The sequence below is a fragment of the Rutilus rutilus genome (assembly GCF_951802725.1).
Source record: "Rutilus rutilus genome assembly, chromosome: 21".
In the NCBI taxonomy this organism is placed as follows: domain Eukaryota; kingdom Metazoa; phylum Chordata; class Actinopteri; order Cypriniformes; family Leuciscidae; genus Rutilus; species Rutilus rutilus.
The window spans coordinates 32,907,892-32,930,841 of record NC_140226.1 but is presented as its reverse complement, the minus strand read 5'-3'; the positions used below and the strand labels follow the sequence as shown (position 1 = coordinate 32,930,841).

The window sequence follows — 22,950 nt, the reverse complement described above, 5'->3', positions numbered from 1 at the left end:
AATATAAATCGTTACCATCACCTTTTATCAATTTAACGCATTCTTGTTGAATTAAAGTACTAATTTCTTAAAAAAAAAATAGTTATTGTTCCCAAACTTTTGAACGGTAGTGTATATTGTTACAAAAGATTTCTATTCTAAATAAATACAGTTCTTTTTAACTTTTTATTCATCAAATAATCCTGAAAAAAGTATCTCAGGTTATAAAAAAAAATTAAGCAGCACAACTGTTTCCAACATTGATCATAAATCATCATATTAGAATGATTTCTGAAGGATCATAAGACACCAAAGACTGGAGTACTTGCTGATGAAAATTCAGCTTTGCATCACAAAAATAAATTACATTTTAAAGTATAAAAGTATATTAAAAAAGAGAACCATTATTTTAAATTGTAATAATATTTCATAATATTACTGTTGTTTTTTTTTTTTTTTTTTTTTTTTTTTTTAACTGCAGGCTTGATGAGCATAAGAGACTTCTTTCAAAAGCATTAAAAATAGTAGTGTTTCCAAACTTTTGACTGGTACTGTATTATGTTATGTTTTGAATAAGTTGCCCATTCTGGAGTAGAAAAAAAGCTTTCCACTTAAATATACAATATACATACTACAAATAAACATTCAACTCTGGTCACAAATCGAAAGGGAAATAAAAGAAAGAGTACTAAAGTAGGTAGAGTGGTTATCTTTCCTCCTGCTCGACTTACCTTTGAGCCCGATCTCATGAAAGTGCGTATATTGCACGAATGATATTTCTCGTATCATTTATACGCCAAAAAGAGTTTTTGCATACATATGATACGCAGTTTATGGCGTGTAATACGCACGCACTCCTCACCCCTAATCCTACCCAAGGGGTTTACAGTGCGTATCATTTGAACGCAAAAACTCTTTTTGGTGTATAAATGATACGAGAAATATCATTCGTGCTATATATGCACTTTCATGAGATCGTGTTGTACCTTTCACATCTATTACAGATACACACTACATACGCATTTCTCATTGTACCTCGAATTACCGTAAATGCTCTAAGTGACCGTTACAATGGGTAGGGTTAAGGTTAGGGAATATAATATACAGTTTTTACAGTATAAAAGTCATTATGTCAATGAAAAGTCCCCATAAAACATGGAAATATATACGTGTGTGTGTGTGTGTGTTCACTTCTGAGGAGAAATTTGTCCTTAAACTATAGCAATGGATGTTTCACTCTCTGAATGAACTCACAATGCTTTCAACGTTACAGGTAACTTAACTTTCTGTTAGTTAAGACTGACCTCAACTGTTCATGTTCTCAACTGATCTTCAATTCGACTAATGTACAAACCAACAGAATGAATCTGCTCATTTTTTTTTTCTTCTTTTTTTCAAGGGTTTGTATTGAGTGACAGTATGCTGAATCTCATGGCTCTCTCCGATACGGTGACGCTGGTGGTGAAATTACACTAGAAAACTTTGTTGTCCTCGTCCTGCGCATGGATTGCATGGTCTATTGTGCTCTAGATAGCCAGTGCAGATCTCAATTATAGTGTATAATAAATGATCGCACATACTGTATAAGGGTGGGAGAAAAATTTGCATCGTGATTGTTTCTTCAGCAATTCTGAATTGATTTTTAAGCATTGCACACACAAGAAAAAATACCTAAACGTCCGTAAAATTCTGGAAAAGTCGAAGCAAATTATAAGTGTAACACAGGAAATGCGATGTGAGAAACAAAGGAATGTTTCAACTGATGCAAATGTACCATTTGTATACCACTACACTGCAAAAAAAGAAAAGTTGACTTAACTTAGAATTATAAGGCAACTTGCTGCACAGATTTTTTGAGTTGACTCAACTAAAACATCTCTATAGTTGAGTTGACTCAACTATAACATCTCTAGTTGAGTAAACTCTATTAGTTGAGTCAACTCAAAAAATCTGTGCAGCAAGTTGCCTTATAATTTTAAGTTAAGTCAACTTTTCTTTTTTTACAGTGTAATGTATACACAGAGGGATAGTGATTGTACCATGTGAAAGCATTAGGTATACATTCCATTTTTAAACATAAGCAACATGTTTTTCTATCTTACAAGGAAGTTGAAAGTCGCTCAGTTGTGTATTTAAGCTCACTACGGCAGAGAAACACATAGACCTGGCATGAATATAACATCTTCTCAGAGTTTCTCTCCTGACATATAAGAATAAAGATTTTTCTTGGCAAGATAACGGGTGTCCGGTCCTGTGAATCAAATAATAACATAATAATAAGTCTACACCCAGGCTATTGCGATGTCCAGTCCCGATATTTCCAAGGCATTTATGTAATTTGGAATGCAATATATTTGATATATGAATCGAACACTGGCTGCTTTAAAATGCTCACTATCTCTTTGGCTGCTTAAACACTTGGCATTAACGTGCGATCACCGTGATCTAAACAATCAGATCGGATCATCACCTAATCAAGACGCGCGGCGCATTTACGCGTGACTCCTCTATCTGCATAACTGATCGGATCTGTGTTTCCCATGCAATATTTAAAATAAGGCTGTCATGGAAAAATAGCTCTGGTGCAAAGTCGACTTGACTTGTTTCAAATCTCGTAAAACGAGGAGGAGGAAGTTGCAAATAGTAATACATTGATGATTAAAACAATAAAAAGAGACACACTGTATAGTATAGGTCTGAACTTATTGCCAGATGTGGTGGGACATTGTGCATTATTTTTGCAGACAGTGAACAGCTGTGCAACTTTCGGGTGCAAAAGCAAACTTGCAGCGTTCAGATCTGTCTTCACTCTTCAATGTCTCGCGAAAGCCCCCAGCTCATGACAGTGAACAGGGTTTTGCGTTACATTGACCTGCAGAGATGATGGCTAGATTGAGTTTCCATTACACTGAGATCCAATCACAATGCGTCCTCAACTCCTTTGTAGTAGCTGGACACACATTACGATCACAAACGTGTTTACACTTGTCTTTCAGTGTGTGTGTGTGGACAACACCTGGACACAGGTCACATGCCCAGCTAACAGGGAACATTCTCTCAAAGTTATGAACACATCTCCTTCTATAACATTAATATAATGTCTTCAATAATGTTCTCAAAGCATTAGAACAAAACCTTGTATTGATAAATTGTTCATGGAACTTTTTTCCTGAAATTTTGATGTTCGTTTCATGTTTTTTAATGGTTTCTACTTCAATCATTCAAAAATAACATTCCCATAATGGTTGCAAAAATGGAATGTTCCCTTAACATTGGTATAACCAAGATTTTAAAACATTTAATAAACTGGACGTTTTGAACGTTTTCATAACTTCATGGGAACGTTAGCAAAAAGTTCTTAGAATCTTTTTATTTTTATTTTTTTTATCTAGGTATACATGCAGCTGTTAAATGTGTTTGGAAATGAACGTAAACACAAACAGTTATGGCTTAAGGAATTAAACATGACAAATCATATAATGTCAAAATAGATCTGTTCATGCAGCCTTTTAGATCTGTCACTGTCAGTGATGTCATCTATAATAATGCAACGTCAATAATGCTGAGAAACAGGGTTGCATGTTCTGAAGCTTTGTTTAGTTATTTGAAAATTAATTTCATTTTTATACAATATTTAGTTAAACAATTTTTAGTTCTAAAAGTTAGAAAAAAAAAATTGATCAATAATCAGATTGAACCGACTGCCTTTAGTTTTAAACCGCTATATCACATTGAAGATAGATAACAAGCTAGAAATCAACAACATAAGTGATGCATGTTTCGTAAAGATAATGCACTGACAGCATAACATCCACACCTAACCTCCGTAGAGATATTAATGTCTGGATGATATCTGTTAATCGCTGTCACTCACTGTCACTCACTGTAACTCATAATATTATTATCATCACCAGAAACATTCAAGAGACTCGCTTACAGTTCACACAATTACAGTAAACTGCAGTCTAACATCAAAATAACTTTTAGTTTTAGGTTTGGAGTGAATCCTGCCACTTTAAAAGACTCGGCTCATTACGTACCATGACATTTGCACGATATTTAAATATTGACCTGAGAGCCATAAAGTTGCATCACACCTGGAGAAGCAGGCGGAGTCGGACTTTATAAGCCTTCAGTTTTCCTCCTGCTCTTTGCTTAGGGAAGGACAGGATAATCTTCCAGCCACAGTAAGAGACAAAAGGTATGTTTTTAATCAGTTCATGTTGTTATATCATTTCAGTTTTTACATGGAATATTCCTGCATGGGAAAGCAACTGACATGCAAATTAATTTGTTTAAGTTCAGTCGCGCTCATACAGACATCGTGCAAAAGCAGAATCTCTGCGCAATTTGAATGCACCTAAACCAAAAGTAAATTAAGAAATAAGCATAAAGTTGAAGATTCATGGGTAACACTTTACAATAAGGTTCATTAGTTAACATTACTTAATGTATTAACTAACAAGGAGCAAAACATTTGCATGTATTATTACAGTATTTATTAATCTTTGTTCATGTTAGTTACTAAAAATACAACTGTTCATTGTTTGGTCATGTTAGTTCACAGTGAATTCTTCTTCTTCTATATGTTAACAAATACAACCGTTGATTTTTAATAATGTATTAGTAAATGTTGAATTTAATATTAACTAAGATTAATAAATGCTGTAGAAGTATTGTTCATTTTTAGTTCATGTTAACTAGTTAACTGATGTTAAAGCTGCAGTCCGTAGTTTTTTCCTCTTTGTCGCCATCTCTGTTCGAAATCTGCAATTGCAGTTATTCATGGAGTTATCAACTTTACGTGGGTTGTGCCTCGGCACGGCACAGCGCGGATGAATCCAGTGTTTAGAGGAGAATGACGTGATGACACAATATAGCCCATACTAGCCGAGACTCTTCTTTATGTGTACAGATGTGACGTGATGACGCAATATAGCCTATACTAGCCGAGACTCTTCTTTATGTGGACAGATGTGACGTGATGATGCAATATAGCCTACACTAGCCGAGACTCTTCTTTATGTGGACAGATGTGACGTGATGATGCAATATAGCCTATACTAGCCGAGACTCTTCTTTATGAGGACAGATGTGACGTGATGACGCAATATAGCCCATACTAGCCGAGACTCTTCTTTATGAGGACAGATGTGACGTGATGACGCAATATAGCCCATACTAGCCGAGACTCTTCTTTATGTGGACAGATGTGACGTGATGACGCAATATAGCCCATACTAGCCGAGACTCTTCTTTATGAGGACAGATGTGATGTGATGACCCAATATAGCCTATACTAGCCGAGACTCTTCTTTATGTGGACAGATGTGATGTGATGACCCAATATAGCCTATACTAGCCGAGACTCTTCTTTATGTGGACAGATGTGACGTGATGACGCAATATAGCCTATACTAGCCGAGACTCTTCTTTATGTGGACAGATGTGATGTGATGACACAATATAGCCTATACTAGCCGAGACTCTTCTTTATGTGTACAGATGTGACGTGATGACCCAATATAGCCTATACTAGCCGAGACTCTTCTTTATGAGGACAGATGTGACGTGATGACGCAATATAGCCTATACTAGCCGAGACTCTTCTTTATGTGGACAGATGTGACGTGATGACGCAATATAGCCCATACTAGCCGAGACTCTTCTTTATGTGGACAGATGTGATGTGATGACCCAATATAGCCTATACTAGCCGAGACTCTTCTTTATGTGGACAGATGTGACGTGATGACCCAATATAGCCTATACTAGCCGAGACTCTTCTTTATGTGGACAGATGTGACGTGATGACGCAATATAGCCTATACTAGCCGAGACTCTTCTTTATGTGGACAGATGTGATGTGATGACCCAATATAGCCTATACTAGCCGAGACTCTTCTTTATGTGGACAGATGTGACGTGATGACCCAATATAGCCTATACTAGCCGAGACTCTTCTTTATGTGGACAGATGTGATGTGATGACCCAATATAGCCTATACTAGCCGAGACTCTTCTTTATGTGGACAGATGTGACGTGATGACGCAATATAGCCTATACTAGCCGAGACTCTTCTTTATGTGGACAGATGTGATGTGATGACACAATATAGCCTATACTAGCCGAGACTCTTCTTTATGTGTACAGATGTGACGTGATGACCCAATATAGCCTATACTAGCCGAGACTCTTCTTTATGAGGACAGATGTGACGTGATGACGCAATATAGCCTATACTAGCCGAGACTCTTCTTTATGTGGACAGATGTGACGTGATGACGCAATATAGCCCATACTAGCCGAGACTCTTCTTTATGTGGACAGATGTGATGTGATGACCCAATATAGCCTATACTATCCGAGACTCTTCTTTATGTGGACAGATGTGATGTGATGACCCAATATAGCCTATACTAGCCGAGACTCTTCTTTATGTGGACAGATGTGATGTGATGACACAATATAGCCTATACTAGCCGAGACTCTTCTTTATGTGTACAGATGTGACGTGATGACCCAATATAGCCTATACTAGCCGAGACTCTTCTTTATGAGGACAGATGTGACGTGATGACGCAATATAGCCTATACTAGCCGAGACTCTTCTTTATGTGGACAGATGTGACGTGATGACGCAATATAGCCCATACTAGCCGAGACTCTTCTTTATGTGGACAGATGTGATGTGATGACCCAATATAGCCTATACTATCCGAGACTCTTCTTTATGTGGACAGATGTGACGTGATGACCCAATATAGCCTATACTAGCCGAGACTCTTCTTTATGTGGACAGATGTGACGTGATGACCCAATATAGCCTACACTAGCCGAGACTCTTCTTTATGTGGACAGATGTGACGTGATGACGCAATATAGCCTATACTAGCCGAGACTCTTCTTTATGTGGACAGATGTGACGTGATGACGCAATATAGCCTATACTAGCCGAGACTCTTCTTTATGAGGACAGATGTGACGTGATGACCCAATATAGCCTATACTAGCCGAGACTCTTCTTTATGTGGACAGATGTGACGTGATGACGCAATATAGCCCATACTAGCCGAGACTCTTCTTTATGTGGACAGATGTGACGTGATGACCCAATATAGCCTATACTAGCCGAGACTCTTCTTTATGTGGACAGATGTGACGTGATGACGCAATATAGCCCATACTAGCCGAGACTCTTCTTTATGTGGACAGATGTGATGTGATGACCCAATATAGCCTATACTAGCCGAGACTCTTCTTTATGAGGACAGATGTGACGTGATGACGCAATATAGCCTATACTAGCCGAGACTCTTCTTTATGTGGACAGATGTGACGTGATGACGCAATATAGCCCATACTAGCCGAGACTCTTCTTTATGTGGACAGATGTGATGTGATGACCCAATATAGCCTATACTAGCCGAGACTCTTCTTTATGAGGACAGATGTGACGTGATGACGCAATATAGCCTATACTAGCCGAGACTCTTCTTTATGTGGACAGATGTGACGTGATGACGCAATATAGCCCATACTAGCCGAGACTCTTCTTTATGTGGACAGATGTGATGTGATGACCCAATATAGCCTATACTATCCGAGACTCTTCTTTATGTGGACAGATGTGACGTGATGACCCAATATAGCCTATACTAGCCGAGACTCTTCTTTATGTGGACAGATGTGACGTGATGACCCAATATAGCCTACACTAGCCGAGACTCTTCTTTATGTGGACAGATGTGACGTGATGACCCAATATAGCCTACACTAGCCGAGACTCTTCTTTATGTGGACAGATGTGACGTGATGACGCAATATAGCCTATACTAGCCGAGACTCTTCTTTATGTGGACAGATGTGACGTGATGACGCAATATAGCCTATACTAGCCGAGACTCTTCTTTATGAGGACAGATGTGACGTGATGACGCAATATAGCCCATACTAGCCGAGACTCTTCTTTATGTGGACAGATGTGACGTGATGACGCAATATAGCCTATACTAGCCGAGACTCTTCTTTATGTGGACAGATGTGATGTGATGACCCAATATAGCCTATACTAGCCGAGACTCTTCTTTATGTGGACAGATGTGACGTGATGACGCAATATAGCCTATACTAGCCGAGACTCTTCTTTATGTGGACAGATGTGATGTGATGACCCAATATAGCCTATACTAGCCGAGACTCTTCTTTATGTGGACAGATGTGACGTGATGACGCAATATAGCCTATACTAGCCGAGACTCTTCTTTATGTGGACAGATGTGATGTGATGACCCAATATAGCCTATACTAGCCGAGACTCTTCTTTATGAGGACAGATGTGACGTGATGACGCAATATAGCCTATACTAGCCGAGACTCTTCTTTATGTGGACAGATGTGACGTGATGACGCAATATAGCCCATACTAGCCGAGACTCTTCTTTATGTGGACAGATGTGATGTGATGACCCAATATAGCCTATACTATCCGAGACTCTTCTTTATGTGGACAGATGTGACGTGATGACCCAATATAGCCTATACTAGCCGAGACTCTTCTTTATGTGGACAGATGTGACGTGATGACCCAATATAGCCTACACTAGCCGAGACTCTTCTTTATGTGGACAGATGTGACGTGATGACCCAATATAGCCTACACTAGCCGAGACTCTTCTTTATGTGGACAGATGTGACGTGATGACCCAATATAGCCTATACTAGCCGAGACTCTTCTTTATGAGGACAGATGTGACGTGATGACCCAATATAGCCTACACTAGCCGAGACTCTTCTTTATGTGGACAGATGTGACGTGATGACCCAATATAGCCTATACTAGCCGAGACTCTTCTTTATGTGGACAGATGTGACGTGATGACGCAATATAGCCTATACTAGCCGAGACTCTTCTTTATGTGGACAGATGTGACGTGATGACGCAATATAGCCCATACTAGCCGAGACTCTTCTTTATGTGTACAGATGTGACGTGATGACGCAATATAGCCCATACTAGCCGAGACTCTTCTTTATGTGGACAGATGTGACGTGATGACGCAATATAGCCTATACTAGCCGAGACTCTTCTTTATGTGGACAGATGTGACGTGATGACGCAATATAGCCTATACTAGCCGAGACTCTTCTTTATGTGGACAGATGTGACGTGATGACGCAATATAGCCTATACTAGCCGAGACTCTTCTTTATGTGGACAGATGTGACGTGATGACGCAATATAGCCCATACTAGCCGAGACTCTTCTTTATGTGTACAGATGTGACGTGATGACGCAATATAGCCCATACTAGCCGAGACTCTTCTTTATGTGGACAGATGTGACGTGATGACGCAATATAGCCTATACTAGCCGAGACTCTTCTTTATGTGGACAGATGTGACGTGATGACGCAATATAGCCCATACTAGCCGAGACTCTTCTTTATGTGGACAGATGTGACGTGATGACGCAATATAGCCTATACTAGCCGAGACTCTTCTTTATGTGGACAGATGTGACGTGATGATGCAATATAGCCTACACTAGCCGAGACTCTTCTTTATGTGGACAGATGTGACGTGATGACGCAATATAGCCTATACTAGCCGAGACTCTTCTTTATGTGGACAGATGTGACGGAATGACGCAAAGACATGCTCGAATGTCCCGCGGAAATCCACCATTACCACTGGAGTTAAAAACATTATTACAAGCTCACCGTGTTGAATCGAGCTACAGCAAGCAGAGAGTGTTGAACACTGGCTGGTTATGTACTTGCTCAAACATTTATTTAGGATAACTTTTAACCCCAAAAAGTTACGGACTGCAGCTTTAACTAATAAACCTTATTGTAAAGTGTTACCAATTCATGTCAAGTCAAGTCAAGTCAAGTATATTTGTATAGCGCTTTTTACAATACAGATTGTATCAAAGCAGCTTCACAGTATTAAATTAAAATAATACAACAAGGTTTGTTTCTAGTGGAATTTATTGATTGATAAAATCAGATTAAATATCCCCAGAATATCCCCAACTGAGCAAGCCAAAGGCAACAGTGGCAAGGAACCGAAAAACTCCATCAAATGACCTAATGGTGTCCTAAAACTCCATCAGGTGACCCAATGGAGAAAAAAAAACCTTGGGAGAACCCAGGCTCAGTCGGGGGCCAGTTCTCCTCTGGCGTTTATTAACTAGAGGCCGGATTGTAATTTGAACTGTAAGATTAAAAATATTATATGAATGCCTGGCTGAAGAGATGCGACTTTAATCTAGTTTTAAACTGGGAGAGCGAGTCTGAGCAACGAACACTATCAGGAAGGCTATTCCAGAGTTTTGGAGGTAAATGTGAAAATGCTCTCCCTCCTTTGGTGGTTCTGGATATCCTAGGTATGACCAAAAGCCTTGAATTTAGTGATCTTAAAGAGCGCGATGGATTATAGGGCGATAGAAGATCCGTTAAATAGACTGGAGCTAAGCCGTTTAGGGTTTTATAAGTCAGTAGCAATACCTTATAATTAATACGGAACTTTATAGGTAACCAATGCAGTGATGATAAAATCGGTGTTATATGATCATATTTTCTTGATCTAGTAAGAACTCTAGCGGCGGCATTCTGGACTAACTGTAGCTTGTTTATTGAGGATGCAGGACAACCGGCTAATAAAGCATTACAGTAATCTAGTCTTGAGGTCATGAATGCATGAACTAACTTTTCTGCATCAGAAACTGATAGCATTACGTAGCTTAGCAATGTTTCCATGTATTTCCTTCATGTTTACTGTATTTCATTAGCTCTGTGCTCTGCATAAAAAAGGTTGATCTAATCTATCTAATCGACTGAAGGGCAAAACCAAAGTAAACAACTATAAAAGCTACAGGAAGTTTTTGTTTACCATCATGCAGAGTAAAAGCAATGCGCTGCTTTCTATTCAACAGATCTGAACCACAATGCCAGCGCCTGGTGTGTGTTTAAACATTTTGTCGGAGCGTAATCTCAAAGATGGACAGGGATCTCCCAACAATCCAGAAAGGTTCCTGGATCAGGACTTCCACCAGCTCAAGCAGTTCTGCCTAAAGGAGAGACTGAGGTTCAGAGACAACTTGTTCCCTCCAGAGATGAAATCAATCGGGATCGGTCCTCTGAAGCGGGACGAGCTCTGGAAAGTAGTGTGGAAACGACCACATGTACGTGAGCATCTGCAAACACAAACTCAACTAATAACTGATCTGATTATAGCAGAAACTCTGCTGAACATGATAGTCTTACACACAGTAAATGCTAAGGTTCTCTTAATGCTTAGTCATGTTGACTTAAGGCATGAGTGGTAGTAAAGTGTACTAAAGGAACTGCAGAGTCATGCATGCTTTACTATTTAGTTTATTCTGTGACATTTTCAGAAGAACTTAATTAGGTCGGTCTGCTGTTGTTTCTTAGTGATTTGTACCCTTGTGATTCTGTGTGATCTGCTGTATCTGTGTGATCTGTGTCCTTCAGGAACTGGTGCCGAACCCTGTTTACATTGTTCAAGGAACTTCAAGATTTGACTTCCTTCAGGGTAGATTAGGTAGGTCTTCTGTGCTGTACAAAAAGTGTATATTTGCTGAGGGTCATACACAATTATGTGCCATTTAATGTTACAGTTTTTTCCAATTGCTAACACACAATTTTGCAAACTAGGCTGGTTTTATCAAAATACTTAACACAATTCACAAAACCACACACCCAAACTGAAAAATACCTCATATATCCTGCAAAATGAAGCACTGCAACCAAAACTACACATAGCATTATCAAAATCAAACTTTTGCACGAAATGGCACTTCATTCATATTAGCAGATTTTTGTCTAACCAACTACACACTGTTGGTCATAATGAAGAGCACTCTCATCTTTAGTATGCTTTGCCATAATACTAAAATAGTTCAAATTGTAGACAATTCTTCAGATTGTCCACATGCACAGAAATATTTGCAGATACACACACATGCTGTTGAAACATTAATTGTTTAAATTTTTCACTAAACAAGTCAGTGCAACATATGCACAGCAGATATATTTACATTGGACTGAACAAAAATATGCTCATAAAAACCAGTAAACTGAAAAAGATTGAAGTGTTAACAGTTAAGCATTGAGGTGTTTGGTCAGGTGACACATGTATCGGCCAATCAGATCATGTAGTGTCATTTTGAATGGCAGTGTTTTGAAATGGCAAATGTGACTTTAAGGGCCCTATTTTAATGATCTGAAACGCAAGTATCAAGCGCAAAACGCAAGTAACTTTGTGGGCGGGTCTTGGGCGCTGTTGCTATTATACCGGCGGGATAAATGACCCGACGCAAATCTAAAATGTGTTGGTCTGAAGTAGCTTCATTACTCATAGGTGTGGTTTGGGCGTAACGTGAAATAAACCAATCAGAGCGACATCTCACATTCCCTCCAAGCAGGCGTGCTTGTTCCATGGCGGATTGCTATTATAACGGCAGATTGCTATTATAACGGCGGATTTGCCAGCCGAGGGAGCGGTTCACAGCCGAGGAGACCTCTGTGTTTTACGGCCCTGACGAGAACGTCGAAGTGAAATTGGGGATGGAGAAACACACCCAAATTAACTTCGGTTAAACATATGATAATTTGGGTAAATGTATGATTTGCAAAAATGAAAACTCCTCTTTGCGCTTAACCGCCCCCGGGAGCGCAAGTGTATTTTTTAGTTAACCGACGTGTGTCTGTGGAGGGAAAAGTCCGCTGTGCGCGGGTGCAAAATAGGAATGATACATGCGTCGGTGTACAAAGTCAGTTGTGCTGGGTGCAAGATACTGTAGGGCCCTAAGTCAGATTGTTGTGTGTTATGCAGAGAACCGTGTTCAGTGCGTTTAAAAAGTGCCGTTTTGAATTGCAAAATGTATGTAAAGCAGAAAATGTGTTCAGACTTTTGGAGACTTGAGAAGAGGTTTTGCTCTCTGTGTGTCAGTTTCAGTTATTGTGCTGTGCGTGTCATTTTAGTGAGTTAGCAATTGGAAAAAACTGTAATAAACAAATCACAACAGTGTTCACACCAAGCTTACATTACACCCTTGAAGCTAATCAAAAATTGTGCATTCGAAAAATAAATCATTAACACATCAAAGCAAAACCGATGGTGAAGATGTCAAAGGTCGCAGGTCTCCGTCACTTAATAGATAAAGTGGCAGTGCAATAAATCAAACAGGTGTGTACGGTTTTATATATTATTATATTAGATGAATGCATGTGAATATAAACAGAAAATGTCAATAAACACATTTTGAAGAGAATAGAAGTTAAACTTAAAACTAAATGATTAATTTGGTCAAATGTAAAAGTTACTTGGAGTAGAGAGATCAAAAAAGCAAATGAAAACAAACACAGTTTATAATATGAAGCTGTTTTCCACTTTATGGCATTTGAGTGTTTTTGACAGAATGTGTGTGTGTGTGAGTGAGTGTATGAGTTAGAGTGTGCATGTGTGTGTGTGCGTGTGTGCGTGCGTGCATGTGTGTGTATGTGAGAGAGAGAGTGTGTGCATGTGTGTGTCTGTGTGTGTGTGTGAGAGAGAGAGAGTGTAAGTGTGAGAGAGAGAGAGAGAGAGAGAGAGAGAGAGAGTGTGTAAGTGTGTGTGTGTGTGTGTGTACAGGTTTGACTATACTTGTGACGGCCAAATGTCCTCACTTTTAGTGAAATATTATGGCAACCAACTAGTGAAGACATTTTCCTGGTCCTCACTAGTTAAAAAGGGTTATAAACTAGTTTTTTACAATAATTTGACCATGTTTGTGTGATGGGTAGGTTTAGGGGTGGGGCTTGGGTTAGGCATTAGAAAGTATCATTAACCTCATATAAAATCAATGGTCTATGCAATGTCCTCACTAATATTGTGAAACAAACATGTGTGTGTGTGTGTGTGTGTGTGTGTGTGTGTGTGTGTGTGTGTGTTTGTGTGTGAAGGTAACTGCTGGTTTCTGGCATCGGTTGGAGCTCTTACATTTCAAAAACGAATTATGAAGCAGGTTATCCAGGATGAACAAAATTTCTCTGTGGATTATGCAGGAATATTTCATTTTAAGGTGAATGTTTAAACCATTTATGGGTGAAAAATTATTTTAAGAGTTAAAGTTTGTTTAATAATAGCAAAACGATCACCTTTTGTTTTCAGTTCTGGAGATTTGGATCATGGGTGGATGTGGTCATCGATGACAAACTACCAACTGTTGACGGCCGACTCGTCTTTGTTCAGTCTAAAACACCAAATGAATTCTGGCCTGCTTTGTTAGAGAAAGCTTATGCTAAGTATGTTTCAGTTTAATAACAGACAGTGTAATAAACAGTCTTTTATCTTTGATTTCATATACTTTCTGCTTCGTATAGTGTAATATGTCCACCAGAGCTGGTTAGTTTGGTTCACGGATCAGAACCTTTTTTTTTTTAAGTGCAAAGTACTTCTATCTTTTGCAGAGTGTGCGGCTCTTATGCGGATATGGACGCTGGAAACATATCAGAAGCTCTCATGGACTTCACCGGTGGACCACACGTGACCATTAAACTGAGTGAAGCATCAGACAAGCTGTGGGACACCATGAGTCGAGCCAGCCAATCAGAATACCTGATGGGATGTGGCACTCCTGGAGGGGTAAAGACTGCGCCTTTAATATTAGCCTGTTATAAAGCAATAAAAAAAAACAATGCATTATTATTATTATCATGTGACCTACCTGCTACAGTCATGATCACATTAAGTCCTAAAATCACTTTGTTCCTTTTAGCAAGCAGGTCTGATACAAAATAATGTGTTACCCAATGGTCTGGTGGAAATGCATGCGTACACGGTCACAGGAGTTACAGAGGTGAGAACTTCTCATATAAGACATCAGACTAATTCAAATGTGGTTTACAGTTTTACATGAATTTTGCATTTAGCATTTTATCCAAAAAGAAGCGAAAGCAATTAGTCCAAAAGCCAACAATGTTCGTAATATACTGTACCATCCCAGATTTATGAGACAACAAGTTTCGAAGTGTTTACCATCAGTAAGTTATGATAGTATTATTCCTGTGACCTTATGAGATGTTCTCTCACAGGTTGTATGGAGAGGTCGTCCAGTGAAGCTGGTGAGGATCTTTAACCCTTGGGGTCAGGGAGAGTGGAACAGAGACTGGAGCGACAGGTCTGAATCCAAGACATTTCTACATATAATTCCTCTACATCTATTATTAGGCATCTGATATCTTTTTAATCTGGTCTCTTTAGATCCCCTTTGTGGGAATTTGTACGTCCCGAGGACCAAAAACACAAAGTTGAGCGTGATGATGGAGAATTCTGGTGAGAAGAACTTCAATATACAAAGGGCCAAATGTTTGTCTCTTAAAGTTATTTTAGATCAGTGCTTGTATCTCTTGAATATAAGGCGTTTTGTTTAGTATATACCATGGTTTCATATCACTATTTTACAGCCAGTTTTCTGCCTCTGCAGGATGTCAATGGAGGATTTCTGCAAGAATTTTTCAGATGTGGATGTTTGTTGTTTGGACGTGAACGTTCTTGCTGGATCTCATTCTTCATCCTGGAAAACTGAAGTGCACAAAGGCCAGTGGGTGACTGGAACAACAGCTGGCGGTTGTCCAAATGACCTAGGTAAACTAACTCAGATTATATTATTCTTACTACAACTATTTTTATTATGACTATGACTACTATCTGGTTAAGCATAATGATGCTTAGTGACCATTTACTGAAAATTAATTTGTGTATGGCTTTGTCGAAATTTAGGCTCTGATTGGTTGACAGCAGTGCTTGAAGTAAAAAGAAAATGCTTTATTTTGAGACAGACATCACTGGAAGTAAATGATAAATACAAAGTTCTCTTAAATTGTAGATGGCGCAGGTTGACAGGTTCTTAACTCAATCTGTTTGGAATAAAATCATTCTCTATAAGACACAGCTGATTGGTTCCTGCTGTATCAGTAGCCAATGAGCTCGCTGCTCAACCTTCAAATACTTGGTCAACATTTGCCGTAGCAGTTGCAACGCACTTTGACGCTAGGTTCACACCGGACGCCGAAGCGACGCGGAAGTGGCGCGGAACGGAAAATCACGCGCGGTCCGGCGCCTGCCTGTTCACACCAGACGTGTATTCTCCGCGGCGGTCGACAAGCGCTTCTGCTCAGTTGTTGTTTATTCAGAGCTGTTTTTTACATCATGGGTAAGTAAATAACCTCATAAAATGAATACACCATGTTTCTGTAACCAAGAAGTTTGTACACTCCCGTTGCTCTGTGTGTGCATGTGCGTGCGTGTGTGTTGTGTTTTTTCTTTGTTTGTTTTCATCTTTCTAGTCTGTTTAGATACACAAATATGATCGCATTTGTCACTCGCGGTATTTTAAATTGAAAATTGCTTATATTTTGACAATTGACCGGATTGTCTCGTGTTTCTTGTAGTGACTTCCTGCCGGAATGGACGCGGATCACTCGCGGCAAGCGCAAAAAATAGACCAGACGCCGAAACTGGCGCTTCACGGCGCGGGCCGCGTCTGGTGTGAACGACACCATAGGTTAACATGGGCGCCGAAAGGGAGCGGCCTCCGTTCCGCGCCGCTTCCGCGTCGCTTCCGCGTCCGGTGTGAACCTAGCGTAAGAAAACCCTACACCTTCCCCAGCTCCACCAGATCTGTAACCATTACCATGTGATGACAGAACTTTAGTTCAGAAAGTGAATCAGATGCTCATTCAAAAACAGCTTGGACGGATTCAGTATGACTTCATTCAAAGGATTTGTCAGACTGATTCAAACCAATCGTTAGTTATTTTGAACAATTCGTTAGAAGAACTGACTCAGAAGAGTCTATTGCTTTATGTTATTGCGTTCAGATCAAGAAGACATCACCATGTTCCCTTTACATTACTCAACATTTCTGGAGAGCCAAAAGAAATAGAAGAGATACCGGCATCTGGCCAGCAAGAATCATTCCCGGTGTTGTGTCGAATTCTGACCCCTGAGTCCCCAGGATAGGTATGTTTAGGATTAGGTGTGGGGTTAGGATTAGGCAAACAGGCAGCAGCCTCAAAGGGAGTTAATAATTTGTCAGGAGTTCAAATTCGGCACAACAGCAAACAGCAGAATTGCCTAGGTGATTTCCATGTGGTTACTCACTTGCAAAACTTTTGCGCCCCCCGAAAAGCATTGAACGAAAGCATTGAAATGCATTTTTTTTCTGTCATCTAATTGTCTCCATACACTCTTAGCCCTAAACAGATATAATATAGTGTGGGTTGGTTAACCGGAGAGGTAGGTCAGGTTTTCAGGACGCCAACTCACTTCAAGCACTGGTTGACAGACTTTCCAGGATTTTATGAAGTTGGTACTTGTTGCATGTCAAGTTTAAGCAAGATATTGTGTTATTGGTTGCATGATTAATGGTAGCTTGACAGTATTCCAGAAACTTTGTATCTTAAATCTTTACTTAAGATTTTTTTAAAAGTTGTATATTTCTTAAAGGGGTGGTATAATGCCCTTTTCACAAGATGTAAAATAAGTCTTTGATGTGCCCAGAGTGTGTATGTGAAGTTTTAGCTCAATATACCTGACAGATATTTTTATATACGGCACAGGGGGCGGAGCATCAACAGCTTGCACTCACACACACACATGCACTGAAAATTTGAAAAACTTTTAGCCTTTTATGTTCAAACCGGAGTCAGACAATGATGGAGAGACTCTAGAAGAAGTGACAACATGTAGAAGCAACAGGACATTTCTGAATGGCTAGTTGGATTAATGTAGCTTATGTGGAGTTAACTTCTAGTCATTTATTAGCATATTCTGTCATGATAATCTATAATTTGCGTTCCCGGGGGCGGGGTTTATGTAAATTTTAGGGTTGGTGATGTCACTAACCCGGGAGGAATGTGGTGTAGTCTCTACCAGCCGTTTGTTGTAGTCCTTAAAAAGCGATTTCTTTAAAAGCAAATATCTCCCTTTGCTTTGAACTTTGAGCGTTGTAACTTTGTAACAAACAGCAACATTACACACTAACTAAAGTTAGAAAAGTGAAATCATAATCAACCACCCCTTTAAGCGAAGTTGCAATTGCTACTAAACGTATAGTATAGGAGTCTGACTTACGGTACTGATCCACTTGTCCGTGCGACACGGAATTCATTTGCATAAAGATGGACATCGGCCAGCTTTTTGACGCGCAGCATTTTTCCAAATGAAGCGCCACCTTCCCGGAATGCTTTGCGGGCGCATCAAAGTCGCTTGATGTCACCCATAAGAATATAGTGGAGTGCGGCGCGACAGAAGTGTCGCACGGACAAGTGGATCAGTACCGTCAGAATGCTTCTTTAACAGGCCTATAGAATACCAGTCTCTCTTTTTTCTTCTTTTGCATTTATAGAGAGTTTTTCAAAGAATCCCCAGTTTCGTGTGACTCTTAAGGAGACTGTTGAAGACCCTAGAGATGAACGCTCTCCAAATCTCCTCGTGTCTCTCATTCAAAAATCTCACAAGAGAAACAGGCACTTGGCAACCAATTTCCATATTGGCTTTAACATTTATGAGGTTTGTAAAAAGCATTTTGAAAACTTGTCATGTATATTTTAAGACCTTCATTTGAATGCAATATTGAGTATTTTAACATTTTTTTGTTTTGATTTGTTTGAAACTCTTGCAGGTGCCAGCTCATGTACGTATTGAACCTGTTCCTGATACATTTGGTTGTATTTTAGGTTTTGCAGAGACAGAATAATCAACATTTTTACTATTTCTCCAGTTAAAGGACCAAAGGGAAAAATTCCCTGCCTCATTCTTCAGAGACACCCGTCTTGTTGGAAAAAACCAAGCCTTCATCAACGCTCGGGAAATCATGGAGTTTTTCCGATTCAAAGCGGGCGACTACCTCATCGTTCCTTCAACTTTCCACCCAAATGAAGCTTCATCCTTCCTTCTGACAGTCTATTCAAAGACAGGAGCCGTCATTGAGTAAGCCTTCGCATTATTAACAAGAAGTGCTGAGCTAGTCGAGATGCTAAAAAAAACGTGTTTATGATGTCTCTGCTTATTAAACTAGGATAAGAGAAACATTCATTCATAAAATCACATGCAGCATTTTAAAGTTTTTAGTATTATAATATAATGTAATGTTGGACTAAACAGATTTTGATTTTGTGTCATCAGAGACAGTTCTGGATATGGCATAACAAGAACTAAGGTATGCACACACACACACACACACACACACACACACACACGCACACACATATATATATATATATATATATATATATATATATATACGCACAATTTCCTTTTTTTTCTTTTTTTTACATGTTACATATATGTGTTCTGAAATTATATACATTGTATTTTATAATTTTCTCAATTTCTCTCAGATGATTCCCAGGGATTCTGACGATTCTTTCCAGATCTTTCTACAATATGCAGATAAGGTACATGTGACTCTCCAACAGTTCTGGATTATGAGGGAATGTGAATGATTATGATCAGATATACAACTAAAAGCAACTTAAAGACCCCAAATATTTCAATCAAACAGGAAGTTGTTTATCTGCTATCTGATTATATGTCTGTTTCTGTAAGTACGGAGAAGTGGACGCTGAGCGGCTTCAAAAACTTCTGAATGAGAATCTTTATGCAGGTGATGATTCAACCTTCCAGAGAAATACTTTTAAAGCCTTTATTCCTGTTTTGCTTCCAGTCATCTGTGATTCTGCGAATGTTTTTTTTCTGATCTCGCAGGACATTCACAGAAAACCAGAGGATTCAGCTTGGATTTGTGTAAGAGCATGGTGGCGCTGATGGATGTATCCTCTACTATGAAGGCTTTCAGACACTTGTGTTTGTCGTTTGCCATTTGTAAATCTGGAACAAAACTCAAATTCATCACATTTTACAAGTTGTTTGACGATGCTCTTTAACGCAACAATACAGCTCAGTGTCACTGGAAGGCTTAGTGAATTTGAATGTCTCCGTTTGTGGAAACGAGCCGTTTTTCTAAAGGTAATGATCCATCCAAATTTTTGCTCTTGTGACTTATGATAGAGTATGCAGTAGTCCATATTGTTTCTACATTACACATTATATATATGAAATTGGTTGCATTTGCTTTTCTGTCTGTTTCTCAGGATATGTTCTATGGCATGGATGTTTCACACACTGGAAGTTTGTCTCTGAATGAACTCAGAAATGCTCTTAAGGCTGCAGGTAACTCACTAAAGTCATAAACGTTATAACACCATTTAATCACCAAATGTACAAACCAACAGAATGAATCTGCTCATATTTTTTCTTTTTCTTTTTTTCAAGGGTTTGTATTGAGTGACAGTATGCTGAATCTCATGGCTCTCCGATACGGTGACGCTGGTGGTGAAATTACACTAGAAAACTTTGTTGTCCTCGCCCTGCGCATGGATTGCATGGCCAGTGAGTCTTCAGCCTATTATGTTGTACTAGATAGCCAGTACAGATCGCAACTATTGTATGCAATTTAAATCCTAAAAATAGCACTTGAGCTATCATGTCTAAGATAGATAAGTTAACTTCATAAATCATTTGTGACGCATGCTTTATAAAGATAATGCAATGAAAGCATAACATCCACACCTAACTTAATGTCTGGATGATTTCTGTTAATCGCCGTCACTCACTGTAACTCACTGTAATATTATTATCATCACCAGAAACATTCAAGAGACTCGCTGCTGGGGGGCGAAACATGATGCTGGGGGAAAATGAAGTAATGTTTTTAAACAAATATTTCATGCATCAGAATTCAAAGTAATATTAATAACAATTATAATGCATAACTCTGTTCTTGTAGTGGATGCATCTCACCATGTACTCATGAGCCAGAGAACGAGAAGAGGATCCTGGACAGACTTCTGAGACCTTAATTACAACATACAGCAATAAAATAAAGACATCTGCTTTATTTTCATATTTGGCACATTTGCAAAATATAATTGATTTGATTGTGCATAGGGTGATTGATTGGACTGGGCATTTTATTAAATACAGAATTAATTGCAGTCTAACTAACGCCGAAAATAAGTCAAGTCAAGTCAAGTATATTTGTATAGCGCTTTTCACAATACAGATTGTATCAAAGCAGCTTCACAGTATTAAATTAAAATAATACAACAAGGTTTGTTTCTAGTGGAATTTATTGATAAAATCAAATTAGATATCCCCAGAATATCCCCAACTGAGCAAGCCAAAGGCAACAGTGGCAAGGAACCGAAAAACTCCATCAAGTGACCTAATGGAGAAAAAAAACCTTGGGAGAACCCAGGCTCAGTCGGGGGCCAGTTCTCCTCTGGCGTTTATTAACTAGAGGCCGGATTGTAATTTGAACTGTAAGATTAAAAATATTATATGAATGCCTGGCTGAAGAGATGCGACTTTAATCTAGTTTTAAACTGGGAGAGCGAGTCTGAGCAACGAACACTATCAGGAAGGCTATTCCAGAGTTTTGGAGCTAAATGTGAAAATGCTCTCCCTCCTTTGGTGGATCTGGATATCCTAGGTATGACCAAAAGCCTTGAATTTAGTGATCTTAAAGAGCGCGATGGATTATAGGGCGATAGAAGATCCGTTAAATAGACTGGAGCTAAGCCGTTTAGGGCTTTATAAGTAAGTAGCAATACCTTGTAATTAATACGGGACTTTATAGGTAACCAATGCAGTGATGATAAAATCGGTGTTATATGATCATATTTTCTTGATCTAGTAAGAACTCTAGCGGCGGCATTTTGGACTAACTGTAGCTTGTTTATTGAGGATGCAGGACAACCGACTAATAAAGCATTACAGTAATCTAGTCTTGAGGTCATGAATGCATGAACTAACTTTTCTGCATCAGAAACTGATAGCATATTACGTAGCTTAGCAATGTTTCTAAGGTGGAAAAAGGCGGTTTTTGTAACATATGAAATATGATTTTTGAAAGACAGATTGCAATCGAGTATAACACCCAGGTCTTTTACTGTAGAGGATAAAGTAACAGGACATCCTACTATATTAAAGTTGTATTGCGAGAGGTTTTGTGGGCGGTTTTTTTGAACCGATAAGTAGTACCTCTGTTTTGTCTGGATTTAATAAAAGAAAATTACGCATCATCCAATCTTTTATATCTTTAACACACTCTGTCAATTTGGATAATTTAGCGTTTTCATCTGGCCGTGATGAAATATATATTTGAGTGTCATCAGCATAACAATGGAAACTAATTCCATGTTTCCTTATAATATTTCCAAGTGGCATCATATAGAAAATAACTCGATTCAATGAACTCTGGAATCAGAGTAATGTATCCTACTACAGTAAAGGCTTGGTTCTTGGATGCTAATTAAATACTCTGACGTTCGATCAATAGGCCTCACTGATTGGCTGAGCGTCAGGTGTTGGTCAGAGCCATAGAGAGAAAGAGTTGCGACACTCTTTGATGTCGCCGCTGCTATGGCTGTCACGTGGTTCATGTAAGCCCCAATAGTTCCAAAACATACGCTGGCTGTCATGTTCTTCTATGGGACAGACAGCAGCGATTGTATTATTGAACGGTAAATATAAAATAAAACACACACTCAAGTACTTTTTCAGCTGTTATTGCATTATTGCATTTTGTTAATGTCAGTTTTGCATTTGGAGATAAGTTTTAGACTATATTTTTGGAGGGAAAAGCTTAGTGTTCATGTTCGCATGGGTAGTAGCACTGGCTTTAGCGGCTCTAACTTAACTTTTCCATTATCATTCATCTGAATCTGATGATGGACGTCTCATGATATTTATTTTAGCACATCTGGGCTGTATTAGGCTATTGATTCCCGTGATTTTGCTTATAAATTCCGATTCAGCCATTAGCCTACCTTTGATCACGCAAAGAGGTCTGCGGTGGCGGTCCGTTCAGAATTCGCTTAGAAGCTAGCTCACTT

The 22,950-nt window shown here is 39.1% G+C and overlaps 1 protein-coding gene across 1 annotated transcript; it reads left to right on the top strand.

Moving 5' to 3' along the window:
• Positions 1-4,134: 4,134 nt before the first annotated feature.
• LOC311280983 (calpain-1 catalytic subunit) lies at positions 4,135-21,040 on the top strand. The gene is made up of 22 exons (XM_084393582.1): positions 4,135-4,180; positions 10,920-11,168; positions 11,479-11,548; positions 13,951-14,069; positions 14,159-14,292; positions 14,458-14,632; positions 14,766-14,846; positions 15,082-15,167; positions 15,251-15,322; positions 15,474-15,634; positions 18,399-18,562; positions 18,675-18,686; positions 18,774-18,982; positions 19,178-19,211; positions 19,393-19,449; positions 19,601-19,658; positions 19,760-19,824; positions 19,952-20,020; positions 20,146-20,224; positions 20,327-20,443; positions 20,701-20,756; positions 20,841-21,040. Exons 2-22 carry the CDS (start codon positions 10,932-10,934, stop codon positions 20,865-20,867), a joined length of 2,082 nt encoding a protein of 693 aa, XP_084249708.1. The 5' UTR covers positions 4,135-4,180; positions 10,920-10,931; the 3' UTR covers positions 20,868-21,040.
• Positions 21,041-22,950: the final 1,910 nt, after the last annotated feature.